The sequence below is a fragment of the Vidua macroura genome, chromosome 23, assembly GCF_024509145.1.
Source record: "Vidua macroura isolate BioBank_ID:100142 chromosome 23, ASM2450914v1, whole genome shotgun sequence".
Lineage (NCBI taxonomy): Eukaryota > Metazoa > Chordata > Aves > Passeriformes > Viduidae > Vidua > Vidua macroura.
Window position 1 is genome coordinate 7588980 of NC_071593.1, and position 20258 is coordinate 7609237.

General features: G+C 46.8%; 1 protein-coding gene across 4 annotated transcripts in view; it reads right to left on the reverse strand.

Annotated features, from left to right (window-relative positions):
* RERE (arginine-glutamic acid dipeptide repeats) overlaps nt 1-20258 on the reverse strand; it is a 171662-nt gene that overhangs the window by 101827 nt on the left and 49577 nt on the right. For all 4 annotated transcript variants that reach the window (XM_053997770.1, XM_053997769.1, XM_053997767.1 and 1 more), the window contains exons 2-3: nt 13592-14062; nt 4399-4469 (exon numbers count right to left, since the gene is read on the reverse strand). In XM_053997770.1, the coding sequence (XP_053853745.1) occupies nt 4399-4469; nt 13592-13916 (396 nt within the window). In that variant the 5' untranslated portion in view covers nt 13917-14062. The remainder of the gene's footprint in view (nt 1-4398; nt 4470-13591; nt 14063-20258) is intronic.

The following is a 20258-nucleotide window of genomic DNA, read 5'->3' on the forward strand; positions in this document are numbered from 1 at the left end:
TTTTAATTAAGATAAAGAGAATGGACAGAATTTTAGGACTTGTTAACCACAAACAAAGAGATAAAAGAAAATCTCACTGTTCATAATTCTTTGCATTACAATCAGTGTAAACTACAAAAGAAACACATTAAATACTACTATTTAATTAAAAAAAAAACCCTTTAGCTCTGAAGCCATACCCTCAGCCTGAAGAAAATACAAATCTGCTTCTTCAAATGGCCTGATCTGAAAGGAAATTCAGTGAGAATTTCTACTTTGCAACACAGCACTCTTCAATTAAAAGAGAATTTTTGACAAAAGGACTTGTTCCCTTTTGGGGGCAGCAGGGTGGTGGTGGGTGGAAGGAAGCAGCAGAAGGTGCTGGGTGTGGGTGACAGCCAGGACTGGCTGAGCAGACCCTCTGCTATTTCCTCCAGAAATTCCAGCTGCCACTCTTGTGCCAGAAACTCCGGAGATCAAAGAGATTTTGGCCAGGTTTGATGAATTCCTAGCAGAGCTCAGAGCCCACAACAACGGGATAAGCAACTGCAGCCAGGCTGAAGGGCATGAAATGAGTGGAGATTGGATCAGTTTGGGAAAAATTAACACTGAGGAGGTGAAGCTACACTGGAGTCCCAGCTCAGCTCCTCTTGTCAGAGCTGCAGCCAATTCCCAGTTCACCTCCCCTGCTCTGCCAGCTAAAACAGGGCTCAGCCAGCCCTGCTCTGCTGGCTCTGCTTTGATCAAGGTATTTGTAGCACCAAAGAGCATTTAAGGAATACTTCGTCAAGCCTGTAGATTTTTAAAATGCTTGCCTCGTGCCAAATTAAAATGAACGAGAAGTATGCTTCCCTAACTTCCTGATGAATAGGAAATGGGGATTTCTGACAGCAGCAGGCTGCTGTGGGAACAACTGCACTGTTAAAAATGCACTGGTGCTGCTGCAGAATGAAGGGAAAAGCAGCAGATTGACATCGAGGAGACAATTCCTGATGTAAACAACCTGAACGTTTTCTCACCGAAAAAAAAAATCAGAGAAACTTATGTTTTTTTAATGCACTGGAGCATTAACTGCTTCCATTTTATTGATTTGCCTGTGTAATTTAAACCCCAAGCTGTAAGATTGTTCTGGAACAAAAACACCCACAGCAAGCAAAGCCTGAATCCCATGTTGAGGATCCCACTTTCACCATTTTCCTCCTTAAAGCTGTTCAACAGGCAATGCCAGGAAAGTATTAAAGCCACATTACTCTGCCCAGGCTTCTCCACCTTCCAGCTTCCCAATTACATTTTGCTGTTTCCTTTTTTTAAAAACAACATTTTTAAAGTAACTGACATGGTAAGCTGGATAGGACAGGCTTAAACTGGGGAAAGAAGTGCTCCCCAAGGGAAAAACAAGGTGAGAAAAGTGGCTCTAAAGCCAATCATGACCTTGCATAATCCAGATTTCCAGGAGACCACTTGAACCCAAGCACTGGCTCAGCTGCCCCGACAGGAGGGAGAGCAAATATTGAGTATCAGCAATGAAGCAGGAGCTGATAACTAATAAAAACATGTAAGGCAATAGAGCAAACTCTGATTTAATCATTGCTTCACCACAGTTTGTTCCTAATCAAAGTCCTTAAGAATAATCTGGTCTTGAATCCTGAAAGAGGATAGTATTAATCCAAAGAAAATGAACTAGCACCAAAAAGAGATTAATAAAATGTTCTGGGACACAGACAGCACAAAATAACCCAATCAGTAGAGAAAAAAAATCATCTGGTGCCTTTTTTCTAAATACAGACAACTGTCTCATACTCTTCTGAGAGCCAACAGCAATTTCACTCTTAAAATGTTTTAAGTTCAATAATTCAAACAGGTGAAGTGAAGCAAACAAAGAAGAGCATTTGTGGCCATCACACCTTCTCACCTGACCTGCCAGCCCGTCCTCCTCCGTCAGGAGAACAAAAAGCAGCTGCACTTTTACCAGCCAACACTCCAACATTTCAGTGTTGCAGGGCAAAAATAAACCAGTGGATTCCCAGAGAACTGCTCAAGGTTCTGCAAAATTCCCAACAAAACCCAAACCACCCCAGTGACCCTGGTCCAGCAAGGGCATCCTGCTTTTCAGTGGGAGCCAACCCCGGGCTGGGACAGGGCCAGGGCTGGGCCAGGGCCACCTCAAGATGCCCCTGCAGAGGAAACTGATGCTCCCTTCAAGCACCACACACCCTTCTCATCCCTTTGCAGCACTACTGCCATGTCATTTTTATTTAAGCAGCTCGTCTCTCTGGGCAGCTGGGGGAAAAATTTCTCCTTCTCTGAGCACGAGAGGATGCACAGGAATCACTCCCCATCAGCATCTCGCAGCTCTTCCCCACCAAGAGCTGCTCCAGCACGGATGGGTGACCCCAGCAGGACGTGGCACAGCAGCAGTGCTCTGGGGGGCTCACACTGGACTGAAATTCAGCTTTTTCCAAGTGGCTTTCCAGCTGCAGGAACAGTCAGGGCAGAGCACTTCATAGTGCTGCTGCCCTTTAGCTCCTTCCCCAAAAACATCTGAGCCCTCCAGCACGTTGCTGGAAGTGATTTTGAGGGGTGTTGCTGATCCTGCAGTGAAAGGCACACTCCAGTTCAGCAAAAAACATAAAATCATCCCACTGTGATTTCAGATCTTACTGGAAACAGCAAAATTAAACCCCAGTTTATTTGAAGAAGGAAACTCAGTGGTACTTTACTCCATGGCCCTCAGCACCTCTCACCCTGCACAGCATTGGCTGTGTCATGTTTAACTCCCTCTCATTTTTTTTAAATACAGCTTTATATTCCTGTTTTTATCAGTAAAACACTCCCATCAACTCCTGTACCCAGACTGCACCTAGAACCAGGGGAAGCATAAGGTAAGGCTCACACACGCAGCCAAAAACTTTTATTTTGTGACAACCAACATGATAATGTATTTAATTAGTAGGTGACATTTCAAAGCTGTTGACTTTAACTTTCCTGCTTCACTTGACATATTTAGCTGAAGGCAAAACAAGGCTGTTTTCCTGTTGGTATCTCACACTAGAAGAGAAATCAAGTGTCCTTTCCACTGCTCCTCCTCCCTTTCCCCCAACAGGAAAATCAACAGCCACACACACAAATTGGGGATTTATTTTTTGCTGGTATAATCAGCATCAAGAGGTTTTTGGTTTTCTCATTTATACAAGCTCCTTTTATGCATTATGTCAGTAAGAAAAATTAAGTTAACAGAGAAATTCGAGAACTCCGAGCAGGCAAAAGTAAACATAGAACAGAGACACTGTTTCCATGTCAGAAATTATGCAAAACTGCCAGCAGCCCTCGTGCCAAGTCCTTTGCGTGCTGAAAACATGAGTGAAGAGAAAGCACTTCAAAACCATGTCAAGGTACTAAAGCTGCAATTCCCTGCCCAGAGTCTTGCAGAGAGCTGAAACCTGTGGTCCAGTCCAAGAGGCTTTTGTTCACCTCCTGAGCAATTACTGCAGCTCAGCAGAAACCCAGAGCCCCCTGGGACTCAGGCAGACCCAAAAGCAGCTGCTTTTGTTAATTTTCTCCTGCTGATGGGCTGGAGTGGCCCAGCTGGGGCTGAACCCACTGCAAACCCAGGGACTCCCTAAAAACAGGGGGAGGAAAGAGGGAAGAAGCCCACAAGTGCCAAGTACCACCAGGGACATCAGCACCGAGGAACATCTCCATGATTCTCACAGAATACCTGGAAAAGCTCGGAAGGAAGGTTGCTTTATTCTGATAGCAGCAGCCTGTGGTGATCTATGTCTGGACAATACATCGATAAGGAGAGTTTATTGTGTGCTCAGGACTTCAATACAGCAATAAGGAGCAGCAGTAACAACCTCCCAGAAGTGCCCAGATGTCCTGCTCGCAGAACTCTGCCAGGTGCCAGCCCCGTGCCCTGCCCGTGAGCAGCTCCTGCTGCAGCCAGGGGGGACAGGCTGAACCCCCAGGGCTGCAGTCAGACAGAAAGGGGTAAAAAACCCTGCTCTGACTGGTTCCTGCTCAGCTCCCTGACTTCTCACTGCTAGAGGATGAAGTGCTAACAGGTCCTTAAACGTTCTTTTCGCCTTGGCGTGGTGTCAGCTGAGATGCAGAGGCTGCCAGCCCTGATCCCAGAGCTGTGCTGGAGAAGGCACAGCCAAACTGAACTTCCTGAGCCACAAGTTCCCCACAACACAACTCAAAGTTCACGTCTGTGTTCAGCTAAACACGACAGGGATCACAGCTTCAACGCCCCCAGTGAACTGAGGCTGCACCAAAGACAGAGCTGGGGCTTAATAAAAACCAGCTCCTGCTTCAGAGGGTAAAGGGTCACTCAGAGGAGCTGCAGGAAGGGATCAGGCTAAGAAATATCCCTCCCCCAAGGCAGGGGAAAGGAGGAGATGTGAAAATGTTCCTTACCAGTTTGAAGTCTTGGATGCTGCAGATGAAATAGGGCGTGTTCGGCCGGCGACTTTCGATATAAACGCAATCTTTAAAAACACAAGATTTTAGAATAATGGGCATTAACTTCTGTGCCTCCAAGAAAGAACACAACAACAGGATAAATTCAAATACAGCTTAAACTTTGAAAGAATCACCAGTTCATTTGCATATTGTGCAATTTATTCTGAGTGTGAGCTAAAAATAGAAACCGTTTATGATGATAAATAAGGGAATTAACTGCATAAAAAATAACTTTGATTTGAATAGACATTTTGCTAGGAAAACAAAAAGAGAGGAATTTAAAGACCACTCTGGATTGAGTTAATAACAATGACCAGGTCACAGCCTATGAACCAGACCAAAATAAGAGAGGAAAGTAATCAGATTTTTCGTGGTCAGCTTGCCATTAAGAACCAAGCACTAACATATTTTCTCTTCTAATTGTGAAGAAAACCAAGGCAACCAATCATAGATGAAACACAGCAAACTTAAATTAGATTTACCTCGGGGAAGGCCTGCGCTTTCTCGAATTACATTTGACAAGACAGAAACACAGTAATTATTTTTGTTTGCTTTTGACAACTGGGCTCTCCAAGGCTGCTGTAACATAAGGTCTGTTGTGTTGAAAACAGTCTTGGCAATAACTACAACAAAAGCAGTGCCCTCGGAATGAAAACACAGCACGGATGGGAGAGAAGTGCCTGATTAATGATCCTGACCTTGGAACTCAGCAAACTCACACAGGGCTTGCTAAACAGAAAGATGCCAACCCCAAAGCCAAGCAAATATTTAAAGGAATGTCCTGGTGACCCCTCTCACACACAGATAAGGAGCTGCTGTTCAAAACACAGAAGAGACAACAAACACCACTGTCCTAGCAGGGATTTTCCGTGGACTTTCTTGGATTTCTACAGAAAACCTCCAAAATCTCGGAGTTTTGTAAGACACGTTTCAAATCCAGCTCGTTTGGAAGCTCCAGCAATCTCACCACACCCAGGTATTCCCACAGCCCTGGTTATCCCACATTTCCTTGGCTGATCACTGCACTTGGACACGGCTGCAGCCACCCAGAGGGACCATCCACGCACGTCCTGCTCCTCCAGGAGCTCCTCCAGGAGCTCTTGGGGACTCACAGGGGAGCCAGTGAGATTCCACACACGGAGCACCACAACTTGCAAGAGCTTTTTCTTTTTTTCCCCCTCGGTATCTGGGCTGTGCAAGCCTCATTTTCCAGAGTTTTATCAGGCAGCACCAACAGCTGAGCAGCCCTGTGGAATGGCTGGCACAGAGTGAGGGGATGTGGCATCTCCCAAGGATAAAGACTTGCTCTGGGTTGCACTAGAGGGAGGCACTGCTGGCTGCCTGCCAAGCCCTAAAACAATGATGACATCCAGTTACAAGGCTCCAAAGCAGGAGAGGCCAGGCAGATAAGAAAAACAAGTTTATCCAGGTGCACAGCAAGGTTGGGGATGACAGAAACTCAAAAGATGCCCTCCAGAAAAAGGAGAGTATTTACAGAAGCACTCACATCAGCCACTCAAAACTCGGCCAAATTCAACATCTGAATGTCAATCTCAACATCAATCACAGAGTTTAGCATTGACAAACCAGCAAATGCTCTGAAAGAAAATTAACAATAAAAATAAAAAGAAAAGGGCTTTCTGTAACCTTTGCAAAAGAGTAAGGAAATGTTGAGTCCCCTGCACAGCCACTGGATTCCCTGCCTGTCTGCAGCCATGAGTGCATTGCTCACTTCCCTATTCCGTGTAAAACGTCCCACTGGAGATGAAGCATTTCCCTGACACATGGTACAGAGTCATTCTGCCTTTGGGCTTGTGATATTCACCAGATGTGCCCTAGTTCTGAAGGGTTACATTAATATTCCCACACTAAAAGCTGCTTTTAAAATTAGAGCTTCAATGCATGGATGTAAAAAATTCTCTTGGAAAAACACCCCAACCAGCTCCATTTTCTGAACCTTCAGCAGCTTAAATGCTGCAGTTTTTGTAGTAACCAGCTTCACAATTAGAACCCTTTCATGTCTTACCTAATGAGTCAACACTTCCATCATCCAAGGAACAAAGCCATAGGCTCTCTGCACAGCACACACTTCCACAGGGAGGATATTCCTTGAAAGCCTTTGTCAAGGAATTCTCTACAATCCCTCCCCCTCAGGTCTCCAGCTCACTCCTTGCATGTGTCTACAGACATGTATAAACCCTGAACTCAAGCTGTGGCACCAGCAGTTGAAGGATATTTACACTCCTGAAATCAGGACTATTTACATTCCTCATCCTGGTGCCTGAAATGAAAAGGCTCAGCAGCCCCAGAGCCCTGTGCCAGCCCCTGAGGAAGCCTGAGCAGGCAACCCTGGTCAGAAACTGCTCTGCCAGAGCCAGTGGGAAGCCCAGGACCCTCCCAGGTGCTCCAGGTTAAATGTCAGCACCCCACGGGCAGTTAAATGGGATTAGGAGCAGGGTGCCAGCACTCACAGATCATCAGTGAGCCAGTGGTACCTTCCAAAGGCTCAGAACCAACATTCAGGGAGTTGAAAGGCTGAAATCTGAACTTGCCTGCAGCCCAAGCTCAGGAAAATTGCCAAAGCCTTGCACACAAAGGTCAGCAGTGGAGACAAACCTCGAGCAGCAGCAGCAGCAGCAGCAATGCCTTTGGAAGGTGGCTCAGTGACAAACACGGAGAGGCAGCGAGGAGGGCCCTGGCAATGCCAAACACGTGCTCTGGGCTCCAGCAGCATTCCCACTGACAGGTAGGGAGCTGTGCACTTGCCTCTCTTCCCCCATATGGCTGACAACAAACAAATTGCCAGTCTGATCTTTTAGTGTCACTTCCTGCTGAGCAGATTTCAAGCAACGCTGCTGGCTCCTTGTCAGGGAACGACGAGCTGGAGCCCTGCTCTGCAATAAATGGCTCAAGCAATTTACTGTGTTCATTTGAAGCTCACAGGAGTATTCCCAGTGCCTGGACTATAGTTCTTATTTGGCAAATGATTTTATTATAAACCGGTATCATAGTGAATCCATTTTCTTTAAGGGGTTTTGCTGCTGTTTAATGGACTGTCAGTATAATTTAGATTTCATCTATTTAAACTCATTCAAGCCTGGCTCCTGATTGTACAATAAATGGAACATATTTCTATTCAACAAAATTAATGACAGCTAATTGTACTCTGCAGCTCCCAATTTCATAAAAGCAACTGTTCTGCAGCTCAGGCCCCCAGCTACATCATTTCCCACACCAATTATTTTCCTGCACTTTTCAAGCATGTCCACAACACTGCACAGCTCTCCTTGTAAGGTGCATCCACACATCCTTCATTAACAGATCTGGTACAAAGCACCTTTTTACATGAAGCTGTGTCACCAAAAATGCCACGCTGCAAGCAAAGGCATCGTGTCTGCTCAGCCCCCACCTCGTGCCAGGGGCTCCTCCTGCCTCGGAGATGTTTTTTCAATTAAACACATGAAAAGGGAGGAGGGGTGAGAACAAGAATCCAGGCTGATAAAAGAAATCAATTAAATAACCAGTTCGTCTGAAACTCCTCCTCTAGCAGCAGATAAGCTTTGCAGCACGTGTGCCACCTCTGACAGGCTTTTTCTGGCCTCTGAAGGCCACAGAAAACTTTTGCTGGAGGTGCCACACCTGCCCCCAGTGCTCCTCAGTGATGCTTCACAAATCCCCACGTGAAACCCCACCTGCCTCCCACAGCTCTTCATGGACAGTGTGGGGGACAGAAGGACAAAGAGCACCAAAAATGCACCTCATGACCCCACCTGATTTATTCTCAACAGCCTCAAGCCCACCAAGAGAACTCTGCTATTCCCAAGCCCATCACCAACACCAAGTGGCTCCTGAACTCCTCTCCCTCCGCTGTCCTTATGAGAATTGAAGTGTAACACAGCACACCTCATCAGCATGTGGATGGGCTTCACCTGTGCATCCTCAAGCAGAAGCAGTGCAGCCCCAAACCCTGACACTCCTGAGCCCCACTGCTGCCTGCCAGCCCCAGACTGCCCACCTGCAAAGAGCCCCTGCAAAATCACCCCACGTTTCACAAGCAGCACGTGTCTCCTGAAAGGAGAAGTGTTTTCCTGCCTGTAAAAGGCTCTGAGGAGCCCCTCCCAGGGAACAGTGCAGCAGCTGTGAAGCTCAGCTTGCAGCACAAGTGTATTTATTTCCTTTCAGCACTGGCACCTTGCTCCTTCATTTTCAAGCCTAATGATGAGGTCAGGATGGAAAACTAATGGTGAACCCACATCCCCAGAGCCACACACCCAAGCCTGGGCACCCCCAGCCCCTCCGAGCTGCTCTCTGCAATTTATCCAGAGCCAAACAAAGCCAGAGGAATCCATTTGCCAGCTCAACCTTGATCTGCACTTAAGGCTCCATCTGTCAGGCCCCAGCAGCTGCCCTGGACACAGCAGTGCCTTCCCTGCTAGAAGGAAATGTGAACTCAGTAAATGTCTTTTTTAATCCAGTCTGGCTCCTGCTCACTGTTTGTACTGACAGCAGGGACAAAAGTTACCTCTGCACCAGGGGCTGAGCCGGGCTCCAGTGCAGCCTTTGCTCTTTTCCATGCTCAGAATTCTCCACCTGAGCCCTAAAATCCCAGTGCCAGGTCACTAATTCCAGCCCTGGGATGTCCCAGCACAGGACAGAGCCTGGGACAGGCTGTTCCTGCCCTGCACACTTCAATCAGCCTCCAAGAAAACCCTCCTGTGATGCTCTCATGCATTTTCTTAACTCTCCTGGCATGTTTTAAGGCTCAGCTACTAATCCAAGCCTTTTCTTTAATGTTCTTCCTTCTTTTAGTTACCAAAGGAGGAATGGGCAATGAATGCATCTGTTTCCATTGAAACAAAAGTTTTGAAGATAATATTTTTGCTAAGTTTTCCTCACCACTATTCACATATGCAGAAAAGTTGAAAACAGTGGTGGAAGTGTGAAAAATAAGGGGACTTTCACAACCACATGAAGCAGCACAGCCTAAGGTTACTCCTATTTACAGCAGCTGAAAGTCTGTCACTGAATTATTTCAACAATCTCCTATCACAATGCTAACAGACTTTCAAAAGAAGAGGAAAATACAGATTGCACCATTCTAGAGCACATGCTCATATCAACTATGGAGCTTCTGAGGGAAGAGAAGCCCACATGTGTAAAAATACACATCACAAACCCACACAACACACACAGAACACAACAGTCTGGGCAAAGACCTCCTAAAATTACAATGTACAGCTGAAAGAATCCTTTCCCTGCATTCCTTCCTTCTGCCCAAGCAACAAATTAAAATTAAAACCACCCAGAAAATAATTAACTTTCCTCCTTGCAGCTCCAGCAGCCCAAAATACACTTGCCAGAACGTCAAAGCTTACAGCAGAAGTTCCTGCTTGTGTTATGTGTATTTTTATACTGAATTCTGGCCTGGCCACTTTTCTCAGCAGCTGCAGTGGCACATGTCAGTCCCTGCACATGGGAGCTGCTCCCCAGCCTGTGCAGTGCTTATTGTAAATGCAGGTGAAGCTGGTGGGAAGAAATGCTGATGTCTGACTCCACTTCAGAAGGCTGAATGATTTCTTTATTAGAACTATGCTATAACCCATTAATATGCTATTTAAAGGAGATACTAAAACTACAAACCTACTTCTCTAACTACCAAATCTAACTAACTAACAACTTGTGACCCTCTCTGAGAGTGCAGCCACAGGTGGGTTGGATTGGGTTGGGTTGGATTGGATTGGGTTGGGTTGGGTTGGCCACCAGCCCCAAACAATCCTCACCAGAATCCAACCAAGCAACCACCCCAGGTAAACAATTCTCCAAGCACATTCCACATGGGAAAAACAAGGAGCAGGAATAGAAATTGTTTTCTCTTTCTTCCCTCTGTGCTCCTCTATGACAAATCCTGCGAGGGAGAAGGATGTGCTGCCACGGTGCTGATGTGAGGAATGGCTCTGAGGCAGACACTGCCAGGTGCCCAGGGCAGGTGTCCCTGTGCCCTCCCCTCCCTGTCCTGCAGGCTGGCACGCTGTGCTGCTGGATCCTGCAGGCTCAGCAGGGCATTTCAGCATTTCACCCTGCCTTACCTCCTGCTGAAGGGCTGCTTGCACAGCCACTGATGTCACTGCAGAAACAGATCCTCACAAATCCTTTTAATTCCTGCAGATCCTTTTAAATGGTTCTACGTAGGCAAAGCAAACAACGTTGTTCCCATCTCCAGGTGACAGTCACCTGCTCTGCCCAGGCTCCAAACCAAGTCAGACTTTCACCCAGCACCCCACAGCAGCACCAATATCCTCAGCACCCATTCCGTGGCTTTAATTCAATCACAGCCCTTCCTGAGGTGGATTCTGCCAAAAGCCAGGGACATAGAAGGGATCAGTCTGCATGGGAAATGGAAGGAAAATCAGCATTAAATGAGCTAACTGAAATCCAAGAGAAGAAAAAAAAATAATTCTCAGTCTTAACACAACTCTCTTTCATTGTCATCTCCCTGTGCTAAGGAAGCCTAAAGCAAATTTGAATATACCCTGTGCAACAAAAATTAATGTTATTCCAACAGGCAATCTGACAACAGCAAGGTGAGAACTGCAAGGGGAAAAAGAAGGAAAACCCCAGAGATTAGATTTGGAAGGAAATGGGAGGGAGGTTGTGGAAACTGAGAGGACAGATGGGGAACTGGGCCAACAAGCTTTTAGGATAGGCCTGTGTGATTTCCAGCAAAGTAGAGAAGATTAATTGCATAGTGTTGTCTAAGCCCTACTCAATTCTTCTTAATACATTATTTAAAGCTGTGCTCGCATTCATTATATCTATGCAAATTAATAAGAGCAGTATTTACATGGTAACAATACAGTGAAACCTTTCACTCGAAAAAAATTCAATGATCTTGATTATCTGTTTATTTACAGTTTATTTGCTATTACTCCAATACAGCTGCTGAGTTCAGCACAGGAAAAAAAGCAGAATTAAGTGCTGGATTAAGTACTCTACAGCAGTGGGGTAAGCACAGAATGAGATTTTAACCAAGAAATGCAGACCTTGAACTTTTGTCCACGTCAGACAAGAGCACTTAAGAGAAAGAATCAAATGATTGGAAAGGATTTCCTCTCCTTAAAGCCCAGAAGATGTAAGCTGAAGATAGCTATCCCTTCTGCTCACACCTTTAATTTTCATCTTTCTAATCCTTGCTGTGTCTCATTAATTTAAACTCTCTAAACCCTCTTAAAATTAATGTAATTTTCACCCTTAGCCACAAATACATCTCCGTGTATGTAAGGAGCTGGAAGAGCTCCTTCTGTAATGGATGCTAACACTGGTTTAGAACACCTCCAGCACAGGGATGTGGAGTCAAGATCTCACTCCTGACAAGAAATTCCCTTTAAAATCAAATTTAAAAGTGGGTATATTCAGTTAAGGTTCCAGCCGTGCCCAGGTCCCCCCAGAGCTGAGCTCACGTTTGCTCTCATCACTCTCAGCAGTCTCCAAGACAAGTCTTACAGCAGCACAAAGAGCCAACACAACAGAAAAGTGTCAATGCCAGGGTACATCTCATATGCTGATTACTATTGACAAAATGTAAAATTTAATAAGCAGGGGTTTCAGTTACAGGACAGCTACAAAATATCCCCATTGTCACAAACAGTATGGCTTTCCTTGCTCTTTCCCTGGACAGCCTCCTCCAGATCAGCCACAGCCACTGCTCCATCCTTCTACAGCATAAAATTGAGACCACAAACTGATTTCCCATCTTCATTTTAAGCAAACTCTTTTTGCAATAAAGCCAGTGAATCACATTGTACTCCTGGGCCCACACAACAGCTGTTCTCAACAGATTCTGAATTATTTTTCATCCTCTGACACTGAAAATAAGATTGCCACCAAAGCTGACGCTTCTGCAGGCTCCCAGTTGCCCCTGCTGAAAAACAAATATTACTGAGCCACGAGCCCTGACACCATGGCAAGAACAGCTCCTTTGCAGTGATTGATGAAATGAGCTGAAATTGAAGCTGAGGCATTTCAAGAGAGAAGCTATTCTGACTAATGTTGGTAGAGCTAAGTGCAAGCCAGGCTGCTCAAGGCTCCCGTGGGAGGAGGAGGATGGAACGCTGCACATCCCACCTGGACGTGTCCCCACACACAGCACGAGCACTCACAGCCACTAAAACTGCATGCAGCACCTCCAACACCCCCTCTGACCTCAGGAGATTGCTGCAGCTCAGCTGAGCAGCTCCTCATGGAAAAGCAGACAGGATCTGACCTCACTGGCTCCCTGTTTCCAGCCTGACTCCATCTCTGCTCTGCCCCAGCAGTGCCACTGCAGGGTATGAAACTGCCAGGGCCCTTTAGGCAGTGCTGCCAACAGAGCAGCCAAACACAACCCCAGCCTTGGGGGAACAAACTCCAGGCAGCACTTTTAAAGTGCTGGGCAGACAGACAGGGAGGCTTGGACCCACAAATGGGAGCTGGGTAATCTCAAGTGCAGTTTGAGGAAAACATTCCCTGGCAGCAGCCACAGGTTAGACCTTGAAACCTTACATGAGAGCCTAAAAAATTCCTGTGAACTTGGCAGTAACTAAGAGGCACATCCAAGATGTGCAGAGCACACTGCAAGCTGCTGGTGCTGTCCCCAAAACATCCCTGATTCCAGCACTGCTCTGCCCAACAGCTGGGCACAGGCAGAGGCAGGAACGAGGGGTGGAACCAGTGCAACAGCAGCTCTGAGACCCTCACTCATCTGGGCTGTATTTCACAGAGCAACCAGAGATTCCCAGCAAAGCTTGCCAGAAAGGCTGAGGATGTCTGCACATCCCCCCAGCTCAGGGTGGGTCTCGCTCCAAAGTGGGAGTGAAGCATTTAATGCATTATCCAATTTAGTTTCCAAACTCCCAGGGACAGAGGCTCCATGTGATGCACAGATAATTAATGCAGTAGGAAGCAAAAAGGGTGGCTCTTTTCCAAAGGGGAGCTAAGTTCATTCCCACAAATCAGACACCACCAGATACAGCCAGCAGCTTCCCATGCACGGCCACACTTGCCTGCAAGGGGAAGGCTGCAGCCTGGCCCAGGGCAGGGATAAGTGCAGTTCCCAGGAGCACACCGGGCAGCTCTGGGGCACCGGAGACAACACGAAACGAGAGCTGCTCACCTCCAGGCCTGTACACCACGTCGTCCTCGGTGATGAAGGACGTGATCTCGCCGTTGTCCGTTCTCTCGTAGCGCGACTTCTTCTTGGGGGGTTTCTTTTTGCTCTTCTTGGTGGACTCCTCGGTGGTGGCACTGTTGTTGTCATTGTCCTCGTCCTCGCTGTGCTCGCTCTCCGCGTAGTTCTTGGCGCCTCCCTCCAAGGTGCAGCTGCGCCGGGGCCGCGAGTTCTCGCTCTCCCTCGCCTTGTCCCGCTTGTCCCGCTCCTTGTCCCGGTCCCTGTCCCTGTCCTTCTCTTTGTCTTTGTCTTTCTCCTTGTCTGCTGTCATGATTCGCCACGTGCCTTCTTCTGTCCTCTCACGGCTGGGCCTCCGTGAAAGGTAGACAGTGAGCCTGGGCTTCAGTCTTCTGAATTTCTCACTCAAAGCCAGGAAAAATTCAACCACTCCAACAACCCCAGCGTTTTAAAAAGGTTCTTGAAGAGGTGAGGGGAGAGAAAGAGGGAAAAAGCCCACGTTAGTATTCCAAATTCTTTCAATCCCTTAAGATAAAAATTAAAACCGAATAAAACCCCGCATCCTACAGCAATTCAGTGTGGAAAGCACAAGCAGTAAAATACAAAGCAGCCTTTTGAAGACTTCACAGAAATGGTAACTTCAGTGTCTGTAAATGTTTGAAGCTACCTCCATCCTCAAAAAAGATCCCTCAATTCCTTAAAAAAATTCTCCAGTTCACTGCAGACACGTAATAACTTCTGGGATGGGGAGTGCCCGCTGAGAGCAGGTATCACGTCATACCTGGAGCTAACAGGGAGCATGCCAGTGCCAAAAACAAAACCCATAAAACATTTCAGAAAGGACAAGTGCAAAGAGGAAGAGGCTCCAGCTTTCCTCTGGAAGCAAATGAGGGAGTTCAGCAAATGGCAGTATTGTTTTACATCTCACCACCGCTCCCAAGCAATGCCCTACAAAGCTGGTACAGGGTAAGGGATGCCATCTGCCACTTCCAGGGCAATCTGTTAGCAAGTCCTGCCCCTACCCTGCTTTGCCAAAAATAGAGCTAACCTGTAATCCACAGATTACAGGAATTAATTAATTGAAACAGAACCAAACCACAGTAGTCACAACTGCACTAATGAAATCTGCTTTTCCATATATAAAAGCAGGACCTTTCATGAAAGCAGGATATTTCCAAAAGGAGGCGTTCAACTCACAAAGACAAATTACCTTTTTTTTTCCCCCTAATCCACCAATAATGCTGAATCTGCCCACATCCAGTTCCTAAGTTTCCAGGAAGCTACTACGTGGTGCAACTCGGAATTAGCCCATGGTGTAGAATGTCTGAAAGGCAGGGACCTGAGAACATTGATTGTTCATGCATTAAGCTTTTGAAACCACATCAGAGAAGGAAAAAGGCTGGTTTGATTTTTGAGAAGTCAGCTGAGGAGTCCCTGATCCCGTGCACTGGAAATTCCTTCAGCCCTACACAGATCTCAGCCCTCAATGCTCCTGTCCCTGCTGCTCCTGCAGCAGTGGGAGCAGCAGAAGAGGCAGGCAGAAGAAGAAGAGGCAGACAGACACAAGAAGGGACACACAGACACAAGAAGAAGGGACACACAGACACAGGAAGGGACACACAGACACAGGAAGGGACACACAGACACAGGAAGAAGGGGCACACAGACACAAGAAGAAGGGACACAGACAGAAGAAGGGGCAGACAGACACAAGAAGGGACACACAGACACAGGAAGGGACACACAGACACAGGAAGAAGGGGCACACAGACACAGGAAGAAGGGACACACAGACACAAGAAGAAGGGACACACAGACACAAGGGGCACACAGACACAGGAAGAAGGGACACACAGACACAAGAAGAAGGGACACACAGACACAAGAAGAAGGGACACACAGACACAAGGGACACACAGACACAAGAAGAAGGGACACACAGACACAAGAAGAAGGGACACACAGACACAGGAAGAAGGGACACACAGACACAAGAAGAAGGGACACACAGACACAAGAAGAAGGGACACACAGACACAAGAAGAAGGGACACACAGACACAAGAAGGGACACACAGACACAGGAAGAAGGGACACACAGACACAGGAAGGGGCACACTGCTTGTGCTGCTGCAGAGAGCTGTGCCTGGGGTCTCGGGGGCAGGTAGGAAATGATGCTGTTTGCTCTGCCCCCAGCACCTCTGCCAGCTCCCAGGGGATGGGATGGAGCTGCAGTGGAGAGCACCTCAGTGAGCCTGGCAGCTGCCAGGGAATGCTGAGAGCCTGCAGGGATTCAGGAAGAAACCTCACACATTTCCAGAGGGGAGGGAATTCCCCAGCAGCAAAGCCTGGGGTTTTTCCTATTGCTGTTCATACAAAGATCACTTCAGTGAAAGGATCACACCCCTCTTGTGGCACGAGCACCTTCCTTGGACTGACAAGTGCAAAATGTCCATTTTTTTCCTTTAAACCGTTTCCAATTTTAAAAATCCCCATCAGTCACCATTTCATTATTGAGGATGGGTAGTAAATGACAGAAAGAGCAAGTTTGAAACCTGGCCAGATCCAGGGCTTCTCCTTGAAGCCTCAGGATGAAGAGCTAAGAAGGTGCCAACCACCCCACACCTCTAAACTTAAAGGCAAAATGATTTTAAAAGTTCCTGTCTTAAGGACAAATAAAGAAGTTGATTAGTAACTGACAGATAATGCATCCATATTTATTTTACCTGCATCTGAAACACTCTGAGCCCCACCTCGCATTGTGTAAGTCTCAAGGAGCCAGAGCTGTGCAAACAATTCTGAGAAAGCCACAATTCCAGCGCAGGCTGCTCCTTGCTAAACTTTAATTTGAAAGTAAATGTCAAGTGAAGCACTTTTCAGCAGTGGAGCCTGTCCTGAGGCTGACACCACAGCAAACCCAGTGAGCTCCGGGTGCCTGGTGGGTAAAGCACTTCACAGAAATCCTTCAGTGTTTTTATTACAAGTCCAATTACTACGGGGATCTTTTTTCCTGGGTTTATTTTCTTTGCACAACACAGCTCTGCATAGAGTAACACTGAATAAACAAACACCATGTTCAGATTATTTCATTCACTGGAGGGCTGTGCAAGAAGCAGTGTGTGCCACACGTTGCTCAGTCTGTTCATCTGTGAAATTTCCACTCAAATGGCCACTTTCCTCCCAGCTCCCATTTCAGGGATCCCATAAAAAATAATTTTCACAGCCATTGCTTTCCTACATAAATATATCACATTTCCAAGACGATTTTGCCCCCAATACTCAACTTGAAAGATTTTGCACGATTAAACCAACATCACCATGAAGCACTGACTACTTCTGTCTAAGAATAAAGCAGCTCCATAACTTTCAGAGTAGCTGTAGCAGGAAAAAAAACACCTCTCACATTCATTCTTCACCCACCACAGAACAGGAAGCTGCTACAAACTCCACGTGCTGCCTGATCACTCTCTATGTGAGCACTGTGAAAACTCCTCTGCTGACTCAACATCACTCACCAGCTCCAGCTGCTGAGTGGGCTCAGCGCTTGTGCCGCTGTCTGTGCAATGAGGAATGAACACGGGACCCCAAAACCACCGTGACAGAAAGCACAGAAGCACTGGGAGCTCCTTCCCTGCTCCCTGCAGCAATGACACACACCTTGGATTTGGGATTAGGGCAGCACTAAATTCTGCACTGGGGTTTGCCAAGCTCTGGGCTGTGGCTTTCTGGGCATTTTCCCTGGCAGCTGCTCGTTCTCTCTGCACCAAACCCCACCAGAGCAGCTGCTTGTGTCCCTCTGCCCCAGCCAAGGCGTGCAGGGTACAGCACCACGGGCTGGGGGCAGGGACTGCCTTTGGCAGCAATGCACTCTCCTGGCACAGGGAATTCACCCCGGGAGCAAGCCAGGGAAGCTCAAAGGGAACTATCACTTCACAGGAGCTGAGTGTGCCATGCACAGAACAGCCCCCATCCATTATTTGCTCATTTCAAATTGAAAAACCCGAGGGAAAAAGTTAACTTCGCTGCAGTCACACCCTAAGACCTTTTTGTTGTTATTTTCTAACTGGATCCTCAGGATATGCCATTTCAATAAGTTTATTACATGCACTCTGGGATAAGTTTCTTTATCTCCACCCACTCTGCTATCAGACTTGCAAGGTCTTTTTTATCCTGAATTGTTTAGAGATCAAACACAAGCCAAAAATGTGTTTGCAGAGTTACTCACTAAAGTCTCCTATTCTCTGCTTTGTAGCAGAAAATGCAGATACTGACAATGTCCCATCATATTCAAATGTTGACATTCCTGTTAAAATGCTCAGGTCTCCAGTGATGAGGAAACGAGACTTTCCCACCAGGATTTTGGAGAAATCCAGCAGGCACAATTTAACCTTTAACTTCATCTAATAATCTGAAGTGCAGAAGTTCATAACCATTATTTTCAACTGATCATTACCCCGTGTTCACCTGGTTCATTTCCCCACACACCCCCCCCAGCATTTTGAATCTAGTTCAAATTAAAGTTTCAACCTTTTTTACAGCCACAAAACCCTTCTCACACTCCAATCCCAGCCTGGAGAGGAGGACATTGCTACTCCTACAAGTTACCTGCTCCACAGAGTTGTTTTGTCTGGACACCTGGAAACCCCTGTGAGAGCAAAGGGCACATATAGCACCACTCTGCACATTAAGTACTTAAACCTCTTAACCAGAATTAAAGAGTCAGGTTTTAAAGATAATGTGAAAGCAAGTCCACCAGAAGTGCTACGAGACTGTAACAGGAAGGCATCTAAGAATGCAGGGCAACTAAAAATATGGAGAAGAGCTCCTTTTTCTTGTTTAAGCTAGACAGATAAATCTTTTAACAAGATTTGTTTGGTCATGTGTTACCAGTCTTAATAAACACAACAGGGCCATTCTTCTGTAAGCTTTTAGTCTCATATTGCCAGATAAAAAGGCACTGTTTTCAGCAAATGCCAGATTAAAGGAACTATGTGCTGCCACTGCTAGAGTTCCTGCCACAGAGCTTTTCTAATTTTGATGTCAAGGAAGAATTTTAACTCAGTTTAAGTGCAAGGGATTAAAACTTAAAAAAAAAAAAAAAAAAAAAAAGGCACAGAGAAAACAGCCCATAAAGGTTTCCCCATATATTTATAAGGTTTTAAGAAAAGCTCTGAGATCATTTGTGGAAAAATAACGCCAGTAAGTCAAACATGAAGGAAAGGAAATCTCAGGTGCCACAGAGAGAAGCAGAGCTGAACTCCAGGAACCCAGGAGCTCACACCCTCACACCCTGCCCGAGCAGGGGAGTTTCCACACAGCCCACCCTGATCCCAGCTCCCTGATAAAGCTCATTAACTGCAGGGGAGCCACACACCTTTAACCTTCAGCTTTCAGGAGAGACTGGGAACATTTGCTATCAACTTTCTCCCACATTCTTCCCCTATCCCTGTTTGCCATGGAAAATATGAGCTGCAGATATTCAGAGGGACCAAGTACACTAAGAGCTCCTGCAGGATATCCCTGAGAATATTCCCCACTCCCAGGGTCCATTCATCATCTCAGACTGCCAGCACTGACAACAACACACCCAGCAGCTGCAGACTGAGGGCAAACTCAGAGACACCAGCAGAGGAGGGGAGAAGAAAGAAAAGGAGGAAAAAGTAAGAAAAAAGGAAAAGGGAGTACAGCAAGAGTTTTACCTCACTGTTCTTGGACAGTTTTTCACTGCTGGGTGAGATTTTGCTAAAGACACTCACCCCAACTTTGAAAATCCAGATGCTGCTGGGTTTACCTACAGAATTTTCCAACCACCACACACAGGGCAAAACCACAGGTCTCTCCCTGCCAGTAAACACAGACACACACAAAACCTTTTCCCCATAACATTAATACCCCAGTCAGTAAAAATGCTCAGTTTCCTCCTCTGTGCCAATCCTGCTGGTGCCCAGTGGGTGTTGAAGGGGTCCCACTGCCTCTTCTGGAATGCTCAGGGACCCTCCTGGGGAAAAAAGATTTGCTTAAAGTCTTAAAAAGCCCTTAGGAGTCTCTCCAGTAATGTATGTGCCTCTGATCAGTTGTCTCCCTTATCTCCTTCCCTGGCATTTGGAGTTTATAACACAAACACAGCCCTGGAGCACTGTGGCCAGCACTGGTCACTGTGAGTTCCATTTTTACAGCCCCCAGCCCTTGGAAGCCCTGTCAGTACATGAATTAAAGCGTGTTTGTTCCCTTTGGGTGCTCTGTGCATGCCCAGGGCAGGGGGAGGAAAGAGGCAGCCCTGCTCCATCAGCAGGGAGGTCACTGCCACTCCAGCCCAGGCACACAATTCCAGGTGTTTCCCATGACAGGCAGTGACCTCTCCTTCCCCCCTGCTATTTACCCAACTTGACCTGAGCAAAGCAAACAGGAGATCTCACATTTCTGAGGCAGGGCTCGGCTCCCCTGCACATTCCACCCACACTGACACAGCCCTGGCTGGGCAGAGATCGGCTCCAGGGGCTGTGTGACACACCAGACATGCAGGCTGACAGCTCAGATAAGACCCTGAGCCCCTCTCTTCAACACAGCCCTGATGCTACACAACTCACAGGAAGGGGGGAAGAGCAGCAAAGCAAGATTTCACAGGGCAAAGACATCCCTGCACTTACCCTGAGAAA